At 43.6% G+C, this 20837-nt stretch overlaps 1 protein-coding gene across 2 annotated transcripts in view; it reads right to left on the minus strand.

The window, feature by feature from the left end:
* Positions 1-20837, minus strand: part of LOC115138382 (calcium/calmodulin-dependent protein kinase type 1-like) — a 77896-nt gene that overhangs the window by 9206 nt on the left and 47853 nt on the right. The window contains exon 1 of one of the 2 annotated variants that reach the window (XM_029675192.2): positions 12205-12343. The exons of the other annotated variant lie outside the window; for it this stretch is intronic. Coding sequence (XP_029531052.1) covers positions 12205-12209 — 5 coding nt within the window. The 5' untranslated portion in view covers positions 12210-12343. Of the gene's footprint in view, positions 1-12204; positions 12344-20837 lie in introns of those variants that run through there. 2 annotated transcript variants of the gene reach the window in all.

The raw sequence follows: 20837 nt of genomic DNA on the forward strand, positions 1-20837 counted from the left end.
TTGAAAAAAACATTTAATCATCTATAAGTATTTCATAACCAAACAACATTGATCGCTCTGATTAAAGCAGAAAATCCTGAGGGATGTTAAGAAAACAAGTCTATGCAGTATGATGACTAATTCATAAGAACAGAGCAAGTGGTTTTGGTTCAGTGACGTGCTGTGGGCCTTGGCTGAGATGGAGCAGAGCAGAGTTGTGGGTGTGTTTACTGAGCTGATCCTAACAGGATGTTCTTATCATCACCAAGAGACACAAGTCCGGGAAGACGCCTGGCCCTGATGCTATTCAACACTAAACTGTCTCAGCATACTACTAATACCAGCAGACAGAGCCTCCTCTGAGATACACTCACATAGACACTATCCAAACACACACCTATCACAACAGTTGACAGCTGTGCTCTTCTATACAGACTACGGTACTAGTCAAACAGTCAACTAAACTAACATTTAGTCAACAGTATTTTAGTCAGTCAACAGTTAAAACAGTCAAATGTTCACATAGTCAAGCATCCTAGAAGAAATGTATTTTAACAGTCAGTCTCTAAAATCAACATTTTGCTTCTGAGCTTCTAAAGACAGTCTGTCACTATGCTGACAGTCTAGTGTCCCAACGGAGCCTTAAGATCATCACTGTTTGAAACAAACACTTTTACATAAGAATAGCCAGGCAGGGTCCCTAGGGGAGGGAGTAAAAAGTACACTCAAAGCCAATTTTATTGAAGCTTTAGCCCCAGTGAAAAAGTATTGTCCTCTAACACTGTCACGCCCTGATCTGTTTCACATGTTCCTGTGATTGTCTCCACCCCCTCCAGGTGTCGCTTATTATCCCCAGTGTATTTATCCCTGTGTTTCCCGTCTCTCTGTGCCAGTTCGTCTTGTATGTTAGTCAAATCAACCAGCATGTTTTTCCCGTACTCCTTTTGCTATTCTCTTTTTGTTTGTCTTCCAAGTCTTGACTCCAGCCTGACTCTGGACTACTTTCCCGCCTGCCTGCACTGACCTTGATTCTGCCTGCCCTTTGGTACCTTCCGGACTCTTAATTGGTTTTTGTCCCTTTTGCTTGTCAACAACCATTCTCTTGCCTTTCCATATTGGATGAATAAATATTAATATATTGTAAGACTCCAACCATCTGCCTCCTGTGTCTGCATCTGGGTCTCGCCTTGTGTCGTGATAGTACGAACTGGCCATGACAGACCCAGCAGACTTGGACCAGCTCCCTGCAGGGTGCCACCATTGGGAGACATCAGGAGTTTCTACAGGGCCTTTTGGAAGGGCTCAGTTCCTTGACGGAATGCCACGACCATGGGTTAAAGGCTATTATGGAGAAAATCAGGGAGTTAGCTCAGAGACTGTCAGCCACCTCTGGAAAAACCCAGTAATTTTTTCCCTATTTGTGGTGAGTTGGTACAGCCTATCCCGTCTCCCCGTGAACCCCGCTTACCTCCTCCAGAGCGATATTCAGGGAATCCTGGTACCAGGATTGAGCCACAGCCATCTTAGTTTTCTTCAGACCGATCAAAGATAGCGTATATAATTACGCTAATGTCAGGAAGGGCGCTCTCCTGGGCTACGGCAGAGGAATTTATGGCAGAGGTGAGAAAGGTTTTTGAGTTTCCGGTATCTGGGAGAAAGGCGGCCAGCAAACTGCTTGTATTACGTCAAAACTCCCGTAGTGTGGCAGACGACGCGGCGGACTTTCACACGTTGGCCGCCGAGATATGCCTGGAATCCGGAGTCTCTTTTCGATACTTTTCTGCACAGATTATCTGAGGAGGTTAAGGATGAGCTAGCTGCTCGGGAACTGCCGGTGGACCTCGAATCCCTTATCGCCTTAACCATTATAATTGATGGACGCCTAAGGGAACGCACAAGTGAGAGGAGTTCTGGTCTTGGGCACACTCGTGCTCCCGATATGGCGCATTCACCTCCAATGGAATCCGGAAGTTTCCAAAGGCAGCTCTTCCGAGAGGAGTTGAAGCCACCTGAGCTCTCTCTCGTGAATCTACGACGGGTGAGTTGGATACTCCTGAGTCTAATCAGTTGGGAAGGACTAGGCTATCAGTTTGGGAGCACTCAAGGAGGATGAATAATAACTGTTGTCTGTACTGTGGAGGGGCAGGACATTTTATAGCTGCCTGTCCTATTAGGAAATCCTTGTCTCTAGTGGGTACCAGTTCTACAAGTGAGTCAGACTGGGAGTTCTCTAATTCCAATCACCCGCACACCCTTTTTTTGTGCTTGTGCTGTGGGGAGACCAATCTAAGTCTCTCCGAATGCTCATTGATTCTGGGGCTGATGAAAGTTTGATGGATGCCACTATTGCTTCGGAGCTTGGTATTCCCTCTCAGCCTCTCTCTGTCCCCATGGATGCTAGGGCACTGGACGGCTGCTTTATAGGGGCATTCACCCATAGGACTCTTCCCATTCAATTACGGGTTTCTTGTAACCACAGTGAGACCATACAGTTCCTCCTCATTGCATCTCCCCATGTTCCGGTTGTTTTGGGATTTTCCTGTCTCCAAAAGCACAATCCTGTGATTGATTGGACCACAAGCTCCATCCTGGGTTGGAGCCCATTTTGCCATTCCCACTGCCTTCCCCTAGTCGTCTTCATCAGGAGGTTAGCAAGACTGTGGATGTCTCTGTTATCCCCACGGAATACCATGACCTCCTGGAAGTGTTTAGCAAGGCACGTGCTACTTCCCTTCCCCCGCACCATCCTTATGATTGTGCCATTGATCTTCTCCCAGGTACTACACCACCTCGGGGTCGGTTGTATTCTCTGTCCAGACCAGAGACCATTACTATGGAGAAGTACATAGAGGAGACTCTGGCCACTGGGGCCGTCCGTCCGTCTGCATCTCCTGCCGGCGCAGGGTTTTTCTTTGTGGAGAAGAAGGACAAGATCCTGCGCTAGTGTATTGACTACCGGAGACTTAACGATATCACTGTCAAAAACCCCCTACCTTTTCTCTGCTCTGCGTTTGAACCTCTCCAGGGGGCTACCATGTTTTCCAAGTTGGACCTTTGGAATGCCTACCACCTGGTTTGGATACGCGAGGTGGACATTATGAGTACCATTATGAGTACCAGCTTGTACCACTGTCTTCCAGGCTTTGGTCAATGATGTGCTTCGAGACATGCTAAACCGGTTTGTGTTCGTCTACCTGGACGGCATCCTGTTTTATTCCCCGATCTGCCCAAGAACATGTACTCCATGCCAGACAGGTCCGTCAGGGCCTCCAGGAGAACCAATTGTTTGTGAAAGCCGAGAAGTGAGTTCCACTGCTCTTCTACCACCTTTCTGGGATATGTCATTGCTGAGGGCAATATTCAGATGGATCCTGGAAAGGTGAAAGCAGTGGTGGATTGGCCTCAACGAACGTCCAGTGTGCAGCTGCAACAGTTTCTTGGTTTTGCAAACATCTACCGCCATTTCATTTGGGATTACAGCACCCTGGCGGCCCCCCAGAAGTTAGCCGGTGGTAACTTGTGGAATAGACACCGGCTGGAATGCGGTTTTAACCAATCAGCATTCGGGACTAGACCCACCCATTGTATAATGACTCATAATTCACTTAAATGTTAAATATTTTTCTTGTTTTGTCTTACCATGTTAAATGATCTAATATCATTGGCAGATAATTAGATAATTTTGCATATTGTAAACTAAAAAAGCCTTTATATACATGCAATTTATCTTATTTCAAGATAGTTTTCAGGATATTGTATATTAATAAGATGATTAAGGTAAAATATCTTAAAATAAGAAATTACTTAAGCTTATACTAGGTTAAAATAAGCACACATATCTGCCAATGACATTAGAAAATGTAGCTTTGTAAGAACAACTGGAAAAACACACACATTTTAAGGAAATTATCACATAATATAAGATATTCAGGCATGCTTAGATTTCACTTTTTGCAGTGTAGAGCTAGCACCCCTTCCCTACTGTAGGTATGCAGAACATACACACCAGCTCTAATGCACACAGTATACTATATACAGCCATGGTACAGTGCCTGTATAAGTAAACGCTTCACAGCCATTATGCAAACAACTGTATCTGTATTCATGTCCATGCCTATACGCTACATGCAAACTATAGCCTACTATTTGTAAAGGCTATAATCTATATGCAAATTACAGGTTCAGAACTAAGAGAGTTGCATAGTATCTTTCCAAGTCATCACACAGTCATCATGTCATACAATACCTTATTACCAACCAATAGAAAGGTTATTATGTACCAATAAAACAGTCACTGAATCAAGCAAACAATACAAAGAAGCAAAATACACTAAAACAGGATGTACTGGACAGAATGTGCACAGAGCATTGTCTTTATCAAAACGGGGGAAGTTGAAACACTTCTCCTATCTGTTCTTATGACACATTAACACTGACAAGCAAAGGGTATTTGATTTACATGAAACAAAACTAACATTATAATAATTAAGCCATTTAATCTCTACGTGGCTGGCAGCAGAGTAGTGTTAGAGAAAATTTTCTCTGTCTGCCAATAGAGCTTAAAATAAAGACTTGGTGTTGCTTAGCTTCCGTCGCTAACAGCAACCCCCCTGTGAGTGTGGTTTGGTCTCTCTCCCTTCTCTCCCTCTCTCTCTCTATGATTTTAATGACTTTGCTGTGCATCAAAGGAATTCAAAGCTTAACACACTCTCTTACACACACGCACATAGAAAAAGTGTACACGGATACAAACACACACACACAGGCAAACACCCATCCACACACACACTAACGAGTGTGGTCTTGAGGCAGAAATAAAGGTCAAATGAAGTAGTACCAGGCTAAGATAAGAGCAGTCTCTGCTCGTGTTTAAGATTCTGGGAAGCAGACACAGAGCTCCCCATTAGTAAGGGGAACTGCGATAGGAATTCACCATCTTGGGCATTTGCTCTTATTTCCTTCCTGCTGAACATGGTCCTGGTGTTGTCTGCACCATTCACCAACTGAGCCATCTGTACAACTAAGACTCTTGGCCAAGCAGGTTGGAAACAAGAATATATGAGCCAAATGAAGCAAGGCAAAGGAAAGGTCAGCCAGGCCCACAGAGAGCCATCTGGTTCAGAGGTACCACACAGACTACTCAGGACCTCCATGTCCAAGACAACACCACCTGGCAGACCACACCCTCTCCACCATGCCATTCAATCGTTTCTTACAACAACAAAAAATCACCACGTTATGTTTCATAATTCAGCAGCCGGGAGCTTGCGTCCTCAGCTCTACTTTGAGAAAATTAGATATGAAGAAATGACAGCCGTGACTACAAAAGATAGGATAAGAGAGCCTTGATAGAGCTGTGTTTATCAGTATGAGTGACAGCCTGTTACATATAGCGATGATGACAGTTCTCTGTGTGCTACTAATCCCCCTCAGGGTTAGCTCTCAGCTAGCCTGGGGCGCCAGTCTGTTCCTGCATAAGCCAGTGACGACAGACCAGAAACCCACCGTCTGGCACCAATGCTATAGCCCTACTGAGGTGGACATGCCAAACCTCCCTCAGCACCTCTGATAACATGTACACCTGCCTGACAGAAACAATGGTCCTGGTTAGCTCATTAAAGAGACCGCACTCATTCCCCTGCTTTCTCTCCTTCCTCCGCTCTTCTCCTCATCCCTCGATCCTATCCTCCACCCCTCCGCAAGACTGATCAAAGTGGCTTCTTCTCTTCCCCTGCTACTGTCTTTGAAAGTAAACCTAAGCTGACCGAAATGCTTACATTTGTGCCAGCCCCAGAAAACTGGACTAAAACTAAAGATGTGTTATTAGAGAAAAGGCTGATCAAGTTAAGGCATGAGCCTTCTTCAGAAGAGGGATACTGACCGGGAGGTCCGTGGGGAGATGCACAATTGGCCTAGCGTCGTCCGGGTTAGGGAGGGCTTGGGCGGTAAGGATGTCCTTGTCTCTCCTGTGGCGGGCCGGGCGCAGTGCGCGCTAAGCAAGGTTGCCAGGTGCACGATGTTTCCTCCGACACATTGGTGCGGCTGGCTTCCGGGTTGGATGCGCGCTGTGTTAAGAAGAAGTGCGGTTTGGTTGGGTTATGTATCGGAGGACGCATAACTTTCAACCTTCGTCTCTCCCGATCCCGTACGGGAGTTGTAGCGATGAGACAAGATAGTAGCTACTAAAAACAAAACTATTGGATACCACGAAATTGGGGAGAAAAAAGGGGTAAAATTCAAAAAGGAAAAAAAAGAAAAAAAGAAGAGGGATACTGTCATACTTTTAGTTATTACTGGAGATATCTTCTAATCCACACATGAAGGAGATAGGCACAGCTAGGAAGACTTGCTAGCTTAAGAATAGACCTCTCATAGATATAAGATACTCAAGAGACATGGACCACGCACGACAACAGGTAAGATTTCCGAACTCACAGTTCAATCTCTGTACTTATTGATTACAGTTGTAGGCGCACTCTAGCTCAGACAGAGCGGGAATATCTTGACCAGCCTGACAAGCCAACTTGAGTGTACACCATACAAAACTATACAAAGCGGATATTACGCAATACATCCTTACATAGTTTTGGCTAACAGGAAACAGTTACCAGTAATTAAAGTAACGCAAACTGTAGTAACCCTCGTTACAATATCTTTTAGTTTCCGTTATGTATTACTTCTTACATTGTTACCCCAGGAAATCTTATGTTTTATTACATACAGCCAGGAGGAACTATTGGATATAGGAGCAATGTCAACTCACCAACATTACGACCAGGAATACGACTTTCCCGAAGCGGTTCCTCTGTTTGGTCCACCACCCAGGACAATGGATCAGATCCAAGCCGGCGACCCAAAACAACGGCGCCGCAGAAGGGGCAGATGGAGCGGTCTTCTGGTCAGGCTCCGTAGACGGGCACATCGCGCACCGCTCCAGAGTACACTACTCGCCAATGTCCAATCTCTTGACAACAAGGTAGACAAATCCGAGCAAGGATTTCCTTCCAGAGAGACATCAGAGATTGTAACGTTCTTTGTTTCACGGAAACATGGCTCACTTGGGATACGTTATCAGAGTCGGTAGAGCCACCTGGTTTCTTCACGAATTGCGCCGACAGAAACAAACATCTCTCTGGTAAGAAGAAGGGCAGGGGTGTATGCCTTATGACGTGGTGTGATCATAACAACATACAGGAACTCAAATCCTTTTGTTCCTTATAATCCTTACAATCAAATGCTGACCTCATTATCTACCAAGAAAATTCTCTTCGATTATAATCACAGTCGTGTATATCCCCCCAAGGAGACACATCGATGGCCCTGAAAGAACTTAATTGGACTCTATGTAAACTAGAAACCACATATCCTGAGGCTGCATTTATTGTAACTGGGGATTTTAACAAGGCTCCCTAAATTTGATCAGTATATCGAATGCGCGACCCGGGCTGGCAAAACCCTGGATAACTGTTATTCTAACTTCCGCGACTCATACAAAGCCCTCCCCCGCCCTCCTTTCGGAAAATCTGACCACGACTACATTTTGTTGCTCCCAGCCTATAGACAGAAACTAAAACAGGAAACGCCCGTGCTCAGGTCTGTTCAATGCTGGTCCGTCCAATCGGATTCCACGCTTCAAGATTGCTTCGATCACGTGGACTGGGATATGTTCCGCATAGCGTCGGACAATAACATTGATGAATACGCTGATTCGGTGAGCGAGTTTATTAGTAAATGCATCGGTGATGTTGTACCCACAGCGACTATAAAAACCTTCCCCAACCAGAAAAGGATTGATGGCTGGATTCGCGCAAACTTCAAAAGCGTGAACCACAGCTTTTAATCAGGGTAAGGCGACCGGAAACATGACCGAATTCAAACAGTGTAGCTATTCCCTCCGCAAGGCAATCGAACAAGCTAAGCGTCAGTATAGAGACAAAGTAGAGCCGCAATTCAATGGCTCAGACACGAAGAGGTATGTGGCCGGGTCTACAGTCAATCACGGACTACAAAAAGAAAACCAGCCCCGTCGTGGACCACGATGTCTTGCTCCCAGACAAACTAAACAACTTCTTTGCTCGCTTTGAGGACAATACAGTGCCACCGACACGGCCCGCTACCAAAACCTGCGGGCTCTCCTTCACTCCAGCCAATGTGAGTAAAACATTTAAACGTGTTAACTCTCATAAGGCTGCCGGCCCAGACGGCATCCCCAGCCGTATCCTCCGAGCATGCGCAGAACAGCTGGCTGGTGTGTTTACAGACATATTCAATCAATACTTATCCCAGTCTGCTGTTCCCACATGCTTCAAGAGGGCCACCATTGCTCCTGTTCCCAAGAAAGCTAAGGTAACTGAGCTAAACGACTCACTTCCGTCATCATGAATTGCTTTGAGAGACTGTGACGAGCCACAGATCTGGGGAAGGATACAAAAACATTTCTGCAGCATTGAAAGCCCACAGGAACACCGTGGCCTCTATCATTCTTAAATGGAAGATGTTTGGAACCACCAAGACTCTTCCTAGAGCTGGCTGCATAGCCAAACTGAGCAATCGAGGGAGAAGGGCAGTTCTTGGTCAGGGAGGTGACCAAGAACCTATGGTCACTCTGACAGATCTCCAGAGTTCCTCTGTGGAGATGGGAACAACTTCCAGAAGGACAACCATCTCTGCAGCACTCCACCAATCAGGTATTTATGGTAGAGTGACCCGATGGAAAACACTTCTCACTAAAAGGCACATGACAGCCCGCTTGGAGTTTGCCAAAACACACCTAAAGGACTCTCAGACCATGAGAAACAAAATTATCTGGTCTGATGAAATCACCCCACCCCACCCCACACAAACACACACACCATCCCCTCTACAACCTTCCATCTCCAGGATCCAGTTACCACAGTGATAATGGACAGAAAGTGAGGCCGCCGAAACAGAGGTGGGCGGTCTTGTCATATGTTGCTGACCGCAACCAGCTGGAGACCTAGAATGGGACTGTTATCCCTGTGACTCAATCTGGGGAACAGCCAATTACACACAGAAAAAAACGGCAGAGCCACCATACGGGACCCAGCTTATTTATTAAAGAAAAGCATAAAGAGTCACTGAGGGGGCAGTTAGTCAGAACACAAAGAATTCCTCAAGAAACTGTGTTCTCTTGACTGATCCTTCCCATGCTATCGCTGCTGGACATCAAAGTAAAGAGAGATCTATGGTGGTGGCGGTAGGCCCATTAGCAACTGATGAGCTCACAGAATGATTACATCCTGGTACAAACTCTGGAGGAGTTGCAGAATCAAGTTAATAGGCTCAAAATGCACTGTGACTTGAATTCCTCAGCTGTAGTATTTAAACAGGCATGTTAAAATTACATTAAAGCCTAATACTTAAAAATAAATGAGACAGAATGGCATTGAGCTAGCTGAGACAAACGTTGATATTTCTATTCCTCCTTTTATATGGTGAGGCTAAATTGGTACTAGTTTCCTCTCACGGGACAGATGACCGATTGACATGACATTTACTTAACCCGCTGCTTGCATGCAATGGTGTCATTACTGATTCTCTGAAGCCACAACAACAGGGCCCATGCAGTCACTACAGTGTGCATGTGCAGGTCTATCCCTCAGAATTATCCTGTTACCAAAACATGTTGCTAACAGGAGGAGCTGCCTAGGGCCAGAGTAAACAACCCAGGTATCTACACTCCTCCTTTCTCCTCTCTCTCATTCTAGTTTTCCCTCTGTCCTCTGTGTGTTTATCTCATTGTCTCTCCCTCATCCAACTCTCTCCTACCTTTCAGCACATCCCTCTCTCACCTTCACAAGTGACTATTTTATCACCCTTCTTAGTCTCTTTTCTTCCCTTCTGTCAAACTCCCTTTCTCTCTATATACAGTATATTGCATTTTAGCCACAGTATATAACTTTAAGCGTCAGCTGGCAGAGCAGCTTACCAATCTCTGCAGCTGTACACAGCCCATCTGTAAATAGCCCATCCTACCAACTACCTACCTCATCCCCATATTTGTTTTTGTTTTTCTGCTCTTTTGCACACCAGTATTTCTACTTGCACATCCTCATCTGCACATACATCACTCCAGTGTAAATTTCTAAATTGTAATTACTTCACCACTATTGGCCACTATTGGCCTATTTATTGCCTTACTTCATCTGCACACACTGTATACAGATTTTTCTATTGTGTTATTGACTGTACGTTTGTTTATCCCATGTGTAACTCTGTGTGTTTTTTGTCGCAATGCTTTGCTTTATCTTGGCCAGGTCGCAGTTGTAAATGAGAACTTGTTCTAAACTGGCCTACCTGGTTAAATAAAGGTGAAATTAAAAAATGTAATTAAAAAAATAAAATGTTAATCAGGAGATTGAATTTAACAGGGAAAACTCCACAAAGTTGAGTGAACACTATCAACGTTTCCCTTTACTGTGGCAATTGTGATGGAATCAATGCAATATTAGCCACTTTTAATGAAACATACCGAAACAAAACCAACTATGCAAGAGATTTTGTTGTAGGCAGAACGCATCGGAGTAGGATTCTATTGCATTGACACACACAACTCAGCCCATACTCTACACAAGCCAGTGCAGCATAACCAATCAGAGCTGCAGTAGGCCTATATGCAAATAGAACATCGCCATATATGGATCTGTGCCATTTACTTTGATCTGGACTGTGATTACAGCTGTGGTCATGAGTAGATGTGCTTGTTTTGAGATCAAAGCCAGAGCTGCATGTGGCCACATGTAAACATTTTGTTCATATACTTTGCTAGTTAGTGAGTTATTAGCCCAGTTATACTGTAGATAATTTGTAGTCAGCAATATGGGAGGGACTGCATCCTACAAGAGCACAAAATGTGTACATTTCTAGACATCTTTAAAAAGCCAGTCAGGTAAAAGTCTTAAAGGGGTAGTGTTGTATTTTGAGACAGGCTTGACTAAGCTACGTAGCCAATAGGCACAGGGTAGCATAATTTCTCTGATTCTTTATAACAATGGTATGGGAATAATGGTGCTTGTTATTTCATAAAGTGGTTTCTTGCATCAAACAAAACGTTTTTCACTCACCTCCCTGTGGGTAGACAGGTGAGTGACTTTCCAAATCATATCCAATCAACTGAATTTACCACAGGTGGACTCCAATCAAGTTCTAGAAACATCTCAAGGATGATCGATGGAAACAGGATGCACCTGATCTCAATCTTGTGTCTCATAGCAAAGGGTCTGAATACTTATGTAAATAGTTTTTTATTTTTAATATATTTGCAGATGTTTCTAAAAACCTGTTTTCGCTTTGTCATTTTAGGGTATTGTGTGTAGCTTGATGAGGGAAAACATTGATTTAATCCATTTTAGAATAAGCCTGTAACTTAACAAAATGTGGAAGAAGTGAAGGGGTCTGAGCATTTTCTGAATTATACTGTATATAGAGGGAGGCTAACGGAGTATGGACTAGTTTATGTGGAGTTGCAAGAAAACGCTAACATCCATTTTTCAGGGATACAGTAGCTTCGCTCAGGTGTATTTCTACACCTGCTACATTAGGTTAGTATGGAGGGGTTTGAGGGGAGCGAGGGGGAGGCTGAATAATTGATTGAGTGGGACATCTCCCTGTGTTTTCCATGCTGGGAGTGACATCTTCTCCCTTGCCTCTCCAGACTCACCTAGACTACCTCCATGGAGATAGAGTACGACTACATATGAAACATCTATAGTAAATAGGATAGTTTTACGGTAAAAAATCATCTATACAGTACAGCTCATACAATACAATAACTCTTTTCATTCTCTCTCTCTCTCTCTCTCTCTCTCTCTCTCTCTCTCTCGCACTCTCAAAGCAGTCCACTCCAGTGAGGAGGCCTCTCATTATGGAGTACTGTTGAAGCAGGTAAAGCGCAAGATGCTTAACTATACTGCATATCATAGGACAACACCAGGTGGGCTCTTCACTCCCCCAAACTGGAGCCCCATTGAATAAGATTAACATGTCTTTTGAAGAGTAATCATCATTGATATCCTCCGGAGAAAATGAGACAGACATATCCGATCATACGCCCTACATGGAAGAGTCTGACGTTCTAGACAGAACCAGAGGGACACTATGCATTGAAACATCCTCCAAACATCAAAAGTTTACGAGAACCTTCAGTACAGCCATCACAAATCAACTGGAGTTGAGGCTAGGATACTTTACAAAGCTTCAACACACCTCATGTTCCAAAGATGAAGAGATAAGAACAATGTAGGACATCTCAGAAAGACAGGTGGCGGGGAACACAGAGTTTCCCTATTTCAAAGAGGTGGGCGATCCATCATTCTGAAGCCTCCCAGCTCTGAAGCGGCCTGCTGAAGTGGTCCAGAGGGCCAGCTGCCCTGTGTCCAAGAGAACAGACATATCACTGGCTCTGACTAAGACCAAATGGATTCTGTCGAGGCAGCAATTTTCTCATTTTGAAATCAAAAATAGGTATGGACATAAACCTCAACCAACTGCAACAAAGAAAAAAAACATTTGTATTTTTTAAGATGCAAACTGCATTGTAAAGGTATTGCGGAGACAATGTCCCCATGTCTCTTCGTATCCATAACAGGCCCACTGCATGTGCTGACCTGGTGTTTTCAGGCTTTTCTCAGTGCCTATCTCACTCTCACACACACACAGCTCACTCTCAAACAATCCCAGCTTTATTGATTTTAAACTATTCCAGTGCTTTCCCTACCTCCCCGTCTCCTCTTCGCTTCCCCCTCTCCTCCTCCCACGCTCCGTTTCCTGCTCCCCTTCTCTCCATTTTGCCAGGCATTCTGGTATTGTACAGAATAGCTGCATTGAAGTGCTGTGAAATATTTTCCCTTCATAAGCCTGGGTTTACTGCCAGGGCCCAGACTGTCCTTTCTATGTTTTACTAGGCCATTTAGAAGTAAAAATGGCACTGGCAAAGGCAGTTGTACAATATACAGTTTGTTGAGAAACCCCAGAGTCTACCCAGAGAGGTCACTGAGAGTGTGGGAACAGACACCCAGGATCCGCCTGTCCCCTGAACACAGCTGGGAACGTTTAAAAGAGAACCACTACTACACAATACATTATGGGCGGAGAATGAGGCTGGTTATGGAGTGCTATGTAATTTGTGGGCCATGTCCAGTGTGAACAATATACTGATAAACAGTAAAGCAGCTGACAGGCTATAGGTCACTGTGTCATCAGAAAGTAACAACAATGAAAGATACACAGCTATTAAAATACCATATAATCAACCAAGACATTCTGCCAAAAAATTTAAATGGCAATCAATTAATCATATTTGCTCATGGATCATTCAAATATTCCTCTTTAGAAATTGCCTGAGGGGTCTAAACATTTTCAGTTATTTTTAGTGTGCATGTCTATTTCAGGATAACACTCACCCGACATAAAGTCAGTCTGTCAGCTATGGAAATGATCAATATGTGTTTTTATGTTTCACTGCTCCCATCAGTAGCCTACAGCACTGGAGCTCCTATTTCAGCTTCACAACACACTATAGGGCCCAGTGGCATATAAACCCCAGTGTGAAAACCGCTACTGATTATGAGGCAACTTGGGAGAAGAGAGACAAAATAAAGAAGAAGAGATGAACATAGTGCAGGGGAGAGGACTTTAGTTGATTGGAGTTAGGTAAGGGCTGGGCAACATAGTGAATTAATTTGAATTTTAGTTTTTGCACGATATTCCAAATTGCCTGTATCACAAGAATCGAGGTTTGGTTATTTTTGTTTTTTTGGTATTTTTGGTTTATTTCCGCTTGTTCTCCTTTGCTATTTCTGTGCTATGTGCAACTTCCCATTTACACCAGATATTTGTATATAATGAAGAGATGCACGTCTCAGCCCTAACAATGGGAGGCGTTGTCCCAAAGGCAGGTAGGCAAGCGGCATGGTCCAAAATAAGCCCATAGAAACGCATAGGGCTTATTTTAGACAGATTTCAACGCTTTGCCTCTTCCTCTATGGTTTAAACACACTAAGCCTCTCTCCCTGCCTCTCACACCAACATAGTTGAGAGATCGCATCTTGCTCTCTGACAAGCGATTTCAACTGGCTATTTGCATTTGAGGTTAAGTCCAACACAAACGGTCGTATGGAACACCAAAACACATTGGGACCTTATTTTACTGTCATAGAGGAGAAGTTACTTTTTCAAACGATAAACTTTCTATGTCTCAGCTACTCAAATTGCGTGCAGAGCAGACACGAGATTATCAATGAACATTGGTTCTGGAAAATTAATGCTCAGTTTGCCGCTCGTGTCATTGGGGTACCACTAGCAGCATTTTAGCCAAAGACTGTTATGCTAGCAGTCCAGTCTGTGTTTTATAAATGTGCAATAAGCATAACACCATTTATATAAGGAATTGGCAACTAAAAGTCTCATTCTGAGAAATAAGGTAAGCCACTTGATTTCAACATCTGAACAAAGTGGACAGGCTAACAAGCTTTTCAAACAATTGGAGACAGACAGAAGGATGTGTTCATAACAATTCCACTGTTCAACCTAGTTAGTTAGCAAAAAGATCCAAGTTGGCTAAACTTCAGATATAAAGAATAGCTGGCTAATTACTAGGACGTGGGCTTGAGAGATTGTTGATGAGACCTGTGTTCATTTTCTATAGCCTAATGCCTGCTACAAGAAGTTTGTCATTAGATGTCCAACAATGCAGAATTTAAAGTAAGAAAATATTTGCGAAACAAATGTATCTAAAATAAAATAAACTACATTAAGAAATAAAGTAACGCTATAAAATAACAATAATGTGTCTATATTAGAGGTCGACCGATTGTGATTTTTCAACGCCGATACCGATGCCGATACGGATTCATCGGCTGATTTATTTTATTTTATTTTTTAAATTTGTAATAATGACAATTACAACAATACTGAATTAACACTTATTTTAACTTAATATAAAACATCCATAAATTTTGCCTCAAATAAATAATGAACCCTGTTCAATTTGGTTTAAATAATGCAAAAACAAAGTGTTGGAGAAGAAAGTAATATGTGCCATGTAAAAATGTGTGCCATGTAAAAAAGCTAACGTTTAAGTTCCTTGCTCAGGACATGAGAACATATGAAAGTTGGTGGTTCCTTTTAACATGAGACTTCAATATTTCAAGGTAAGAGGTTTTAGGTTGTAGTTAATATAATATTTATAGGACTATTTCTCTCTATACCATTTGTATTTCATATACCTTTGACTATTGGATGTTCTTAAAGGCACTATAGTATTGCCAGTGTAACAGTATAGTTTCCGTCCCCCTCCTCAACCCCTACCTGGGCTCAAACCAGGAACACATCGACAACTGCCACACTCGAAGCATCGTTACCCATCGCTCCACAAAAGCCGCGGCCCTTGCAGCGCAAGGGGAATAACTACTTCAAATCTAAAAGCGAGTGACGTTTGAAACAGTATTAGCGCACACCCAGCTAACTAGCTAGCCATTTCACATTGGTTACACCAGCAATTAGGCTGATAGGCTTGAAGTCATAAACAGCGCTGTGCTTGCGAAGAGCTGCTGGCAAAACGCACTAAAGTGCTGTTTGAATGAATGATTACGGGCCTGCTGCTGCTCAGTCAGACTGCTCTATCAAATCAGACTTAATTATAACACAATAACACACAGAAATACGAGCCTTTGGTCATTAATATGATCGAATCCGGAAACTATCTTTTCGAAAACAAAATGTTTATTATTTCAGTGAAATACGGAACCGTTCTGTATTTTATCTAACAGGTGGCATCCCTCAGTCTAAATATTCTTGTTACATTGCACAACCTTCAATGTATGTCATAATTACGTCAAATACTGGCAAATTAGTTCGCAATGAGCCAGGCAGCCCAAACTGTTGCATATACCCTGACTCTGCGTGCAATGAACGCAGGAGAAATGACACAATTTCACCTGGTTAATATTGCCTGCTAAACTGGATTAGTAGTTATAACTATGCAGTTTTTTGTTTTTTTACGTGTTATTTCTTACATTAGTACCCCAGGTCATCTTAGGTTTCATTACATACAGTCGAGAAGAACTACTGAATATAAGATCAGCGTCAACTCACCATCAGTACGACCAAGAATATGTTTTCCGCGACGCGGATCCTGTGTTCTGCCTTACAAACAGGACAACGGAATGGATCGCATGCAGCGACCCAAGAAAACGACTCCGAAAAAGAGGGAAACGTAGCGGTCTTCTGGTCAGACTCCGGACAAGGGCACATCGCGCACCACTCCCCAGCATTCTTCTTGCCAATGTCCAGTCTCTTGACAACAAGGTTGATGAAATCCGAGCAAGGGTAGCATTCCAGAGGGACATCAGAGACTGCAATGTTCTCTGCTTCACGGAAACATGGCTTACTGGGAAGACGCTATCCGATGCGGTGCAGCCAACGGGTTTCTCCACGCATCGCGCCGACAGAAACAAACATCTTTCTGGTAAGAAGAGCGGCGGGGGCGTATGCCTCATGACTAACGAGACATGGTGTGATGAAGGAAACATACAGGAACTCAAATCCTTCTGTTCACCTGATTTAGAATTCCTCACAATCAAATGTAGACCGCATTATCTTCCAAGAGAATTCTCTTCGATTATAATCACAGCCGTATATATCCCCCCCAAGCAGACACATCGATGGCTCTGAACGAACTTTATTTAACTCTTTGCAAACTGGAAACCATTTATCCGGAGGCTGCATTCATTGTAGCTGGGGATTTTAACAAAGCTAATCTGAAAACAAGACTCCCTAAATTTTATCAGCATATCGATTGCGCAACCAGGGGTGGTAAAACCTTGGATCATTGTTACTCTAACTTCCGGGACGCATATAAGGCCCTGCCCCGCCCCCCTTTCGGAAAAGCTGACCACGACTCCATTTTGTTGATCCCTGCCTACAGGCAGAAACTTAAACAAGAGGCTCCCACGCTGAGGTCTGTCCAACGCTGGTCAGACCAAGCTGACTCCACACTCCAAGACTGCTTCCATCACGTGGACTGGGACATGTTTCGTATTGCGTCAGATAAAAATATTGACGAATACGCTGATTCGGTGTGCGAGTTCATTAGAACGTGCGTTGAAGATGTCGTTCCCATAGCAACGATAAAAACATTCCCTAACCAGAAACCGTGGATTGATGGCAGCATTCGCGTGAAACTGAAAGCGCGAACCACTGCTTTTAATCAGGGCAAGGTGTCTGGCAACATGACCGAATATAAACAGTGCAGCTATTCCCTCCGCAAGGCTATTAAACAAGCTAAGCGTCAGTACAGAGACAAAGTAGAATCTCAATTCAACGGCTCAGACACAAGAGGCATGTGGCAGGGTCTACAGTCAATCACGGACTACAAGAAGAAACCCAGCCCAGTCACGGACCAGGATGTCTTGCTCCCAGGCAGACTAAATAACTTTTTGCCCGCTTTGAGGACAATACAGTGCCACTGACACGGCCTGCAACGAAAACATGCGGTCTCTCCTTCACTGCAGCCGAGGTGAGTAAGACATTTAAACGTGTTAACCCTCGCAAGGCTGCAGGCCCAGACGGCATCCCCAGCCGCGCCCTCAGAGCATGCGCAGACCAGCTGGCCGGTGTGTTTACGGACATATTCAATAAATCCCTATACCAGTCTGCTGTTCCCACATGCTTCAAGAGGGCCACCATTGTTCCTGTTCCCAAGAAAGCTAAGGTAACTGAGCTAAACGACTACCGCCCCGTAGCACTCACTTCCGTCATCATGAAGTGCTTTGAGAGACTAGTCAAGGACCATATCACCTCCACCCTACCTGACACCCTAGACCCACTCCATTTTGCTTACCGCCCAAATAGGTCCACAGACGATGCAATCTCAACCACACTGCACACTGCCCTAACCCACCTGGACAAGAGGAATACCTATGTGAGAATGCTGTTCATCGACTACAGCTCGGCATTCAACACCATAGTACCCTCCAAGTTCGTCATCAAGCTCGAGACCCTGGGTCTCGACCCCGCCCTGTGCAACTGGGTACTGGACTTCCTGACGGGCCGCCCCCAGGTGGTGAGGGTAGGCAACAACATCTCCTCCCCGCTGATCCTCAACACGGGGCCCCACAAGGGTGCGTTCTGAGCCCTCTCCTGTACTCCCTGTTCACCCACGACTGCGTGGCCACGCACGCCTCCAACTCAATCATCAAGTTTGCGGACGACACAACAGTGGTTGGCTTGATTACCAACAACGACGAGACGGCCTACAGGGAGGAGGTGAGGGCCCTCGGAGTGTGGTGTCAGGAAAATAACCTCACACTCAACGTCAACAAAACTAAGGAGATGATTGTGGACTTCAGGAAACAGCAGAGGGAACACCCCCTATCCACATCGATGGAACAGTAGTGGAGAGGGTAGCAAGTTTTAAGTTCCTCGGCATACACATCACAGACAAACTGAATTGGTCCACTCACACTGACAGCGTCGTGAAGAAGGCGCAGCAGCGCCTCTTCAACCTCAGGAGGCTGAAGAAATTCGGCTTGTCACCAAAAGCACTCACAAACTTCTACAGATGCACAATCGAGAGCATCCTGGCGGGCTGTATCACCGCCTGGTACGGCAACTGCTCCGCCCTCAACCGTAAGGCTCTCCAGAGGGTAGTGAGGTCTGCACAACGCATCACCGGGGCAAACTTCCTGCCCTCCAGGACACCTACACCACCCGATGTTACAGGAAGGCCATAAAGATCATCAAGGACATCAACCACCCGAACCACTGCCTGTTCACCCCGCTATCATCCAGAAGGCGAGGTCAGTACAGGTGCATCAAAGCTGGGACTGAGAGACTGAAAAACAGCTTCTATCTCAAGGCTATCAGACTGTTAAACAGCCACCATTGAGTGGCTGCTGCCAACACACTGTCATTGACACTGACCCAACTCCAGCCACTTTAATAATGGGAATTGATGGGAAATGATGTAAATATATCACTAGCCACTTTAAACAATGCTACCTTATATAATGTTACTTACCCTACATTATTCATCTCATATGCATACGTATATACTGTACTCTATATCATCGACTGCATCCTTATGTAATACATGTATCACTAGCCACTTTAACTATGCCACTTTGTTTACTTTGTCTACATACTCATCTCATATGTATATACTGTACTCGATACCATCTACTGTATGCTGCTCTGTACCATCACTCACTCATATATCCTTATGTACATATTCTTTATCCCCTTACACTGTGTATAAGACAGTAGTTTTAGAATTGTTAGTTAGATTACTTGTTGGTTATCACTGCAATGTCGGAACTAGAAGCACACGCATTTCGCTACACTCGCATTAACATCTGCTAACCATGTGTATGTGACAAATAAAATGATTTGATTTGATTTGATTTGATTGATTTTAACTAGTGATTATGATTGATTGTTTTTTATAAGATAAGTTTAATGCTAGCTAGCAATTTACCTTGGCTTCTACTACATTCGCGTAACAGGCAGGCTACTCGTGGAGTGCAATGGTTAGAGCGTTGGACTAGTTAACTGTGCGGTTGCAAGATTGGAACCCCTGAGCTGACAAGGTGAAAATCTGTCGTTCTGCCCCTGAACAAGGCAGTTAACCCACAGTTCCTAGGCAGTCATTGAAAATAAGAATGTGTTCTTAACTGACTTGCCTAGTTAAATAAAAGGTATTAAAAATAATAATAATATGTATATATTTTTTTTAATAATTGGAAATCGGCGCCCAAAAATTGTTTACGAAAACTTGAAATTGGCCCTAATTAATCGGCCATTCCGATTAATCGGTCGACCTCTAGTCTATATACAGGGGGTACCAGTAACGAGTCAATGTTCGGGGGTACAGGTCAGTCGACGTGAGGTAATATGTACATGTACAGTCGTTCCTCCTTTAAAAGTTGTGTCATACTGCGGCACACCTTGCGTGCTGCAGCAGCATTTTGTGGCACATCATTTAATAGTCTGCCATTTTTTCTGTTATTGCTAGTTTGACAACCAGAGGGCATCTTTGAGAAGCATTTGATAGTATTCCAAATGGGCATTACCAGAGAATTTAAAACATTTTTTTTGTAATAACATAGTATATGGGATTGATTTTAAGAAATTTGGCTTAATTAATTTGGATAATATTATGGTGTTTCTATTCAGAGGAAAACGAAACCCTCAGGGTTTCCGTTAGGATGGAATGGAAAATATGGTGCTGTACAACGTGACGGTCGGGAGTAGGCTACATTATTGGAGGATTCTAAATGGTTTGCCTTCATTAGACATCTTTGTTCCAATATTTCTGTAAATCAGTGATATGTATTCCCATAGTAATTCATTATGGATCCATAACTAAATCAACATCTGCATTTTGAAAGAGTATTTTTTAATCATTTATTTTATTAACCTCTTGAGTGTAGGGGGCAGTATTTTGATGTTTGGATGAAAAGCATACCCAAATGAAACTGCCTATTTCTCAGGCCCAGAATCTAGAATATGCATATAATTGTCAGATTATGAGATATATATATATATATATATATATATATATATATAGAAAACACTCTAAAGTTTCCAAAACTGTCAAAATATTGTCTGTGAGTATAACAGAACTGATATTACAAGTGAAAACCTGAGGAAAATCCAATCCGGAAGTGTTGTTTTTCCTGAAAGCTCTCTGTTCCATAGCCTGCCTTCACTCCATTTAAAGGGATATCAACCAGATTCATTTTCCTATGGCTTCCCCATGGTGTGAACAGTCTTTAGACATAGTTTCTGGCTTTTATTTTGAAAAATGAGCGAGAAAGATCACGTCGCGTCATTGTATG

This window comes from Oncorhynchus nerka, linkage group LG2 (genome assembly GCF_034236695.1).
Source record: "Oncorhynchus nerka isolate Pitt River linkage group LG2, Oner_Uvic_2.0, whole genome shotgun sequence".
Classification (NCBI taxonomy): domain Eukaryota; kingdom Metazoa; phylum Chordata; class Actinopteri; order Salmoniformes; family Salmonidae; genus Oncorhynchus; species Oncorhynchus nerka.